Genomic DNA, 7,709 nt, shown 5'->3' with positions numbered 1-7,709 from the left:
AGATCCTGACACGATCTGTCGCCCATCGGGTGAGAATGCCACCGTGTTGACCGAACCTGAGTGACCCGTCAGCGTCTGAACCAAGGACGCCCATTCTTTCTCCATTAACGGTATGGTAACCAGCCAGTCTGGGATCCTGTCTAGGTTTCCCTGACGGACAACACTATTCTCCGGACTGAACACTACAGCCGAACTGTAGCTTTGTAGTGGCCATGATGACACCGTTTGATAATGTCGGAGTAAGAACCGTTGCGCATCCAACACGTACGTGGAGAGGTCGGACTATCGATCCATTCTGTCAGTCACACAGACGATCCTATTAAACTAAAGACGTCAGCGAGACTCACATGAGCTGAATCAGTCGACATCTTGACCAATATCTTTAGCGCCTCCACGGCCCGCGCCGTCTCATCTAACCAACCCAAACATTCCAACCACTCTAAAAGTCGAGTTTGTAGGAAGGTTGCAAGGAGACCTTGACCCCGGAAAGCACGCTGGACAAGGTCATCTCCAGCCACCTCAAGGTGACGAAACCAGAATGTGGCGGCATAGCTAAGAGTGGCTAGCAATTCGAGCTCACACTGTGTGATCAACTCTCGTGATGAGTCAGGCCGTCTGAGGTCCAGGAGGTCCACCTTCAGCTTCTGACGTAGATACGCCAGACTGTTCATCAAAATGTCGCCGTGCTCGTAACGATCGTAACTGTCGAGTATAGCTCCTCCAGTCTGCCCCGCCAAGTAGTCTCGGGCGGATTGATGCACAAAATTGATCGTATTTCCTCGTTTCATCACAAACGATGCGCACCGTTCAATCCATTTCTCCATGTCTGGTTCCTCGTCGAGTAAACCGCTCACGCCACGTAGCTCCCGCACGTCCAGCGGGCGATAAGCCACCATCATCACCTTCAGCAACCGCACACATCCTTCAATGACAGACCGTTCACCGTCGCAGATCTGCCTCATGATGCGATCGTAGAAAGCTGTCAACCCAGGCGGCAAATCTCGAATCACACCCAACGCATTCTCCCGCTTGACGCTTTCGAGTTGTTTGCACACTAAAGTGACCCATAAGAAAGTATCTTGCGCTCTTATATGTAATTCGTCCTCAACAATCCGTTTAAGGCCTGGCCCATACCCTTGTCGTCGATCTAGTTCGACTACTTTGGACGAAATATAATTCCGAACCGCCTGAGAAATGTGGTCCGAGTTGAGTTCGAGGCTGACCTGTACCTGATCCCGTGCAGTGAGTAACTCTTGCTCCGCGCTGTCCAATGGTCGACTCGTCAAGAGCCACTTGACGCGAGACGGTCGATCCAACTCCGTCCGAACAATTAGCCTTAGCAGGTCCACCATCCCGCGATCTTGGCATTCATCCAATCCGTCCACCATCACGTAGAGGCGCGCACAGTCACTCTGATGCAGCATCTCCGTGAAGATGGCCCACAGACCCCGCCACGACGAGACATCCTCGGTGAATCGCAGAGTGGCCATGTCCCACCGCTCTCGCAGCGATTGTTTGACCATCGGCTGCTGTCTCACCAGTTGGAGGATTAGACCTTTGATGATCGCTTCGAGCGTGTTCAGTGCTGCGTCGTCGTTCTGACAGAAGAAGTATATCACCACCGTCGTCTCTTTCGCTTGTCGCGACCGCTCCTCCAATTTCTCGATGAGGCCGATCGACATCATCGTCTTTCCTTTGCCGGCGCCGCCTTTAATCCACAGCACTCCCACATCGGACCCATCTTGCCAGGAGAGATATTGCGAGTCCTGCAGAATCCAGTCAAAAGATTTATGAACCAATTTGTCTTTGTTCTCTTTCAGTAGATTTTTGACCACCAGTGAGTCCGGGCATCGTAAGGCAAGGAGACAGGTGCGATCGATCTCTTCGGTCGTGTGGCCTGTACATCGCAGTCAGTTCTGTCCCACCCACCCTGGAGGACTATAGTTATGCGGACTCGTATTCAACGTCATGTTGTTGACTTGGGTCGAATTAGCTTCAGCCCTGTTGCCCGTGATTTCAATTCTGTGCGTCATGGTGTCTCGTCAGAACGGATCCAGCGCATGTCATATCCAGTTGAGTCACAAGACCCTTGGAATGGGCATCGAGAGGATTGATTTTGACCGGAAACAAGGGAAACAGCGTCAGGCTGAGGCGCGGACCTGTTCAGCTGAAAGGGAGGTGCAACATCGAGAGCATTGTGGCCAGTAGTGGCTGTGTTGTGGCTGAATCCACTGCCCCAGTGCTGGTTGATAGTTGGAATCATGATTTGGTTCAACCTTACCCCGCTCCTGCCGGAAGCTATATAGGCTCGACGATCCCACATGGCACATCCATTGTACTAGAGTACTATACAGTAGTACACTATCTGCAGAATGGCGGGAGTAGGAGAGGCAGCAAGCATCTTGACTCTTGCAATCTTCGCCTTTGACATCAGCAAAAAGCTATATGAGGCCGTTTCCAGTTTCGAAAGTCGACGGACGGATATCCTAGAAGTCCAAAATAGCCTCACTTCCCTTGCCTCCGTGCTCGACCTGGTCCGACAGCAGATACAGGACTCGGGCGACGAACGCAAATACGAGCCTCTACGTCAGCCGATGCAGTGCTGCAAATCGACGTGTGAGGACATGCAAAACATGTTGGATGCATGCACTCAACATACGAATGATGTCCATGCCAGCGTTCGCGACTGGCTCAAGATGCAGTTTCATGGGAAGAGCTTCGCCGATATGAAGCAGCGGCTTGCGAGCTATAAGTCGACGCTGAGTATTGCGTTTGCATCCATCAATATGTACTTATCTTTCCTTTTGTATTTAACGTATAGCTGCGTGACAACAAGATACTGACACCCTATCAGTCAAGACCACCGTGCGACACAAGAATCTTTAACGGAGATGAAAGGTCTGATTAAAGGAACGAAGGAAGACCTGAATGATCAGGTAGAGAAGGTTGAAGAGGCCATTCACGATGCAGCGGAGTCGTTACAAGATCGTCTTCGAGCCGATAGTGCACAGTTAAAAGGTGCTCTTCAAACTCTCGCGCAAGCACAGCAAGTGGCGAGTACTACACGCCCGCAAATTGTGGTTAAGCAGAATCGAGCAGGGAAAGACAGTCGCGCAATCTTCGGCACAGACGTTTTGCAATCCCCTTTTGATCTGAGGGTGTCGGGCAATGTGGCAGAAGAGAGGGCGACTATGGCCGCTGGCGTCCACAGCTCAGAATCCTTGCAGGCACTATTGCGTGCGTCTGGAAAACCAGAGGTGGTCCTTGTGATGCAGACACTACAAGGTCAACTGCGCAGACCCGACACAGACATGCCACAAGATGGTACGAGCAGGTCAGAGGTAAGCCAGCAAATACTGTCGTTTGGTGAGAGACGATCGATCGAGCACCATTTACCCCCAAATAACTTGTCCGAGGAAAGCTCATTACCGCAAAGGAGCAACATGCCAGGACAATCTAATGACTTAGCATACATGAACTATCATGGTTGAGGTCTTCCGGAAGTGGTGTTGTGCTTCGAGCGTCGGGCGGCTTTCGATAACATGTTTAACGACTACAATTTTGAGTTGGGCAGTTCACGGCTTTCGTTTATGGGGTTTCACTGGGCAGTACAGATGCCGGTGCTTCGCTTTGGCAGCTGGCCCCTGTCTCAAAGCACTCCTGACTAGGGGTTTATATCCGCATATCATTTTTCTTGACATGATATTGTTGAAAGGGGTAGCTTTGAAGCTTTGATTCAGAGAGGTGGTATGGCTTATGTGCCCCAATAATGTAATGTTCTCGACACTCTAACCCAAATATCAGCGTCTTTGCGTAGGTGTGAAATAAAACACAGCTCGGAATGTGATTACACTTACATTAATCGATATCTTTAAAGGCTACGGTTATCAGTTAGGCTAGTAAGTTCTAAGGTCTCGAGCAGCTTAAGCTATAGATATTGAACGCGAGGTAATTAGGCCTGCCACAGCCGTATAGCTCCTTTTAATTATAATCCTCTAAAAAAATTCTACTTCTATAGAATCGACGACTAAGTATAGTCGAGAATACTTCCTCTCTAGAATATAAGACTAACGTTTTAAATTTTAGTATACGCTTGAAATATTTTCGTATTCGCGCCTCCTATAGCTATAGATAGCTTCCTCTTCGTCCTTAACTATACTAAACCTACGGCTTTACCTTAACCGTAATTAAATAAATAAGCTTTTACCTCGTCCTCGATTATCCTCTCGATCTTTTATAGTATTATCTAATATATAAGATTAATTAAGATTATATATAAAATTACGAGCGATTATAGGTTCACGACTATTAATACTAAATAATACGAATATTATATTATTCTACTAAGTTATATCCCTTTTTTATACGGATACGTTATCTTAAAATATCCTTATTTATTTATTTAGTCTCGTTTAACGTCCTTCGGGTCACATTTAAGGTCCCACGTAGACGCTTAAAATATCCTTAAAGGATAGTTAGCGTTTAAAATAATATTATTTATAGATAAAGAGACTAACTAACTACTACTTCGTTAATCGTTATATCGCTATAAAGGCTATCTAGTAGTTTAATATATAGATATATACTATTAGCGTAGTTTAATAGTAGATCTATATTCTATTAAGGAGAATTGACGATGGCCACACCACTGTTCATCGCGGAACTTAGAGTGCTGCTACAGCAGCTCAATAGCAATATCAGCAATGTTCAGAAAAAGTGTATTAACACCTACGCGGCCCAAGGGGTGCTGCAGGACATACAGAAACTCCTCAAGAATGAGGATATACGCGAAAAACGCGAACCTGACGCGAGCACGACGCGTCAAGAGCAACCCTACAGCACGCGCCCAAGGGCCACACAGTCCGAAGGGGAGAAAAAGAAAGCAGGTAGCGCTATAGGGGAATCGGCTGGGGCGAAGCGAAATACAAATAACGAGTCAGGACTTCAGCAAAACCAATGGAGCACAGTCGCACGAAAGGCAAACAGGGAAAAGCCGGGAAATGTACAGATCCAAGCCACTCCAGTAAAGCGAAAAGAGAAGCAACAACCAAACACCCAACAGAAGCCAAGAATGGAGGAACCGCCGATCAAGTACACGATCACGAAGGAGTCGGAGTGGAAGCCCAGACTGGACATGTCACCGGCGGAGCTGGTCAAGGAAATTGAGACCAAGGTCGGACAACCCATAGCCAAGAGGATTATGGCTATCCGCATATACCAAGGAGGAGACATGAAAGTCTTCCCCCAAGCAGAAATGGGGCCGGAGCTGAGGAAAGGGGATGAGTGGGCGAAGAAGTGGCTCAACTCAGCCAGGCCCGCCACAAGGCAGTATGAGTTAGTGGTCTCCAGAGTACCAACGGGCCTAACTGCAGAACAGACAGCAGAAATATTAGAGGAACAAAATGACCTCCGATATAAAGGGCTGGAGCTCTGGAAAGCAAGCTGGCTCGGCAACCCGGTGGGCAAGCGAACGTTGCCCCTAAGAGTGATAGTCTCGGACATAGAGACTGCGAACAGGCTAATTGTCAACGGTTTAGTACTGAATTACAATGTCTGCACGGTATCGAAATTCAGCAGAGGAAGGAGAAGAGGAGGATCTTCACCTATATTCAAGACGAGCCTGTCGAAGACGGGGGAAGGCACGAGCGAGAGCACGATTACCCCAGAGAACCCAAGAGATCTGGTGTTATTCTCACACATTGGACACACCGCTGAGGATGTCAGAGGGAGAAAAAGACAGGCCTCGGAGAGCACCCTCGAACGGGACCAAGAGAGGGGGAGAAGAGGCAGGCCTACAAGGGCCTCAGAGTTTGCGAGAGAGTTACCCAAGGGTAGCAACCCCTTTGAGATATCTAAAGGACAAGAAAATACCTAATTATCCCAAAGGATGGAGATCGACCTCGATAACTAATGACAGGACACGGCCAAATAAAGCGAGAACTACGCATTATCCAGTATAATGTCCAAAGGTCCGCAGACAAGGTGATGATAGACTTCTTCGCCGACGAGAGGATAGAAGAGGTAGACATCCTAGCGATTCAAGAACCATGGAGGAATCCGTACGACGGATCCGGATACAATCCGACTGGTGGAAGCTACAGACTTATAGAAGTATCGTCACCAGATACCAGAGCGGCAATCTATATCAACAAACGGATCCCGGAAGACAGCTACGAGGAAGTGGTGATCGCTAAAGACAGGGTCACTATTAGACTGAAAGTACAGGCGAACGGGGAGAAGAGGGGACTCTTAGTCCACTCGGTCTACAGCCCACCCCCGACTTCACACAGTGTTCAGGAACAAACTCCACAACTCCGAGATATTCTCCAGGCTATTCAGACAGATGAGGAGCAGGTCCTGGTTGGGGACCTGAATCTGCACCACCCAGCCTGGGGAGGGCCAGGGGTTATTCCACACAAACTCGCCGGAGACCTGATCCAGGCGGTGAAAGCCCAGCAAATAGAACTAGCTCTACCCAAGGCGACAATAACCAGAGATATCACGAAGCAACGAGCCAACGGGACGACAAGAAGAGAAACCTCGACGATAGACCTGGTGTACTGCACGAGAGCAACGTGGGGAAGACTAGTCAAGTGCCACACAAGACAAGACCTAGGAAAGGGATCGGACCACTTACCAATAGAGACAACAATAGGGCTTATCCAGAACCCGCAACAGGAGGAACGATCAAGATATCGTTGGAAGAAAATAGACAACCGGAAGTTCTCCGAAGCCTTTCAAGAGACAATAGCCGACTTGACAAGTCGACCCCTAGAGGACAAATACGACATCGACCTATACGTTCAAAGGCTGGTGGAAGGGGCCCAGGATGCGGCGAGGGTATCTACACCGAGAGCAAAGGCTAGTAAATACGACAAAGCGTGGTGGACCTCGGAGTGCACTGAAGCCGTGGCAAAGGCAGCCAAATTACGCTGGACCGCGTTCCATACTCAACAATGGGACGATATCCTTAAAGCACGGAAGGCGAACGATAGAAAGGGGAAGACACTCCGCAAGGCAAAACGGGCCGCATTTAGACAGACTATGAGCGAGACATCAAGGGACCCATCCAAGATATGGAAACTCTGTAAGTGGGCAAAAGCCAGGGCGCAAGGCCAAATCAGACAAGACTACTTCCCCGCCCTAAAGAGGGACGAGCAAACGGCAACCTCCGTGGAAGACAAGGCGACGATGTTGCGAGAAGAATGCTTCCCGCCTCCGCCGGAGGTGGACCTGACCGACACCAGCGAGTACAACTACCCACGCGAACTCTGGACACCAGATGAAGTTAGCGAGGAAGAACTGACTACAGCGGTCTCAAGACTGAAACCTGATAAGGCTCTGGGACCAGACGGTATCCCAAACAGGCTAGTAAAGCTGATCTACAATGAGGCGAGGGGTGAGGTCACAAGGCTATTCACAGCGTGCCTACGCCAAGGATACCACCCTTGGGCATTTAAGACAGCGGACACGGTGATGCTGCGGAAGCCAGGTAAAGCTAACTACTCAGATCCCTCCGCCTATCGCCCGATAGCCCTCCTTAATACCTTCGGAAAAGTCCTTGAGTCTGTTATAGCTAGCAGGGTAGGCGCGCTAGCCGAGACCTTCAGCTTACTCCCGGACACACAGTATGGAGCGAGACCGGGAAGGTCAACGGAAACAGCTCTCCTAAATATCTGCGAACAAGTCAGGGCGATCTGGAGGAAAGA

At 49.2% G+C, this 7,709-nt stretch overlaps 3 protein-coding genes across 3 annotated transcripts; 2 read left to right on the top strand and 1 right to left on the bottom strand.

Annotated features, from left to right (window-relative positions):
* Positions 1-302: 302 nt before the first annotated feature.
* A1O3_04080 (uncharacterized protein) lies at positions 303-2,033 on the bottom strand (the record flags this gene model as incomplete). The annotated part of the gene is made up of 2 exons (XM_007734211.1): positions 303-1,897; positions 1,955-2,033. 2 exons carry the CDS (start codon positions 2,031-2,033, stop codon positions 303-305), a joined length of 1,674 nt encoding a protein of 557 aa, XP_007732401.1.
* A 339-nt stretch (positions 2,034-2,372) lies between these two features.
* Positions 2,373-3,460, top strand: A1O3_04079 (uncharacterized protein; the record flags this gene model as incomplete). Its single annotated transcript, XM_007734210.1, has 3 exons — positions 2,373-2,788; positions 2,855-3,341; positions 3,422-3,460. 3 exons carry the CDS (start codon positions 2,373-2,375, stop codon positions 3,458-3,460), a joined length of 942 nt encoding a protein of 313 aa, XP_007732400.1.
* A 1,176-nt stretch (positions 3,461-4,636) lies between these two features.
* On the top strand, positions 4,637-5,875 carry A1O3_04078 (uncharacterized protein; the record flags this gene model as incomplete). The annotated part of the gene is made up of 1 exon (XM_007734209.1): positions 4,637-5,875. The coding sequence occupies one exon, from the start codon at positions 4,637-4,639 to the stop codon at positions 5,873-5,875; it is 1,239 nt and encodes a 412-aa protein (XP_007732399.1).
* Between the last annotated feature and the right edge of the window lie 1,834 nt (positions 5,876-7,709).

Source organism: Capronia epimyces (assembly GCF_000585565.1).
Source record: "Capronia epimyces CBS 606.96 chromosome Unknown aczIQ-supercont1.3, whole genome shotgun sequence".
In the NCBI taxonomy this organism is placed as follows: domain Eukaryota; kingdom Fungi; phylum Ascomycota; class Eurotiomycetes; order Chaetothyriales; family Herpotrichiellaceae; genus Capronia; species Capronia epimyces.
The sequence above is the reverse complement of the archived record's forward strand: the minus strand, read 5'-3'. Positions and strand labels throughout refer to the sequence as shown.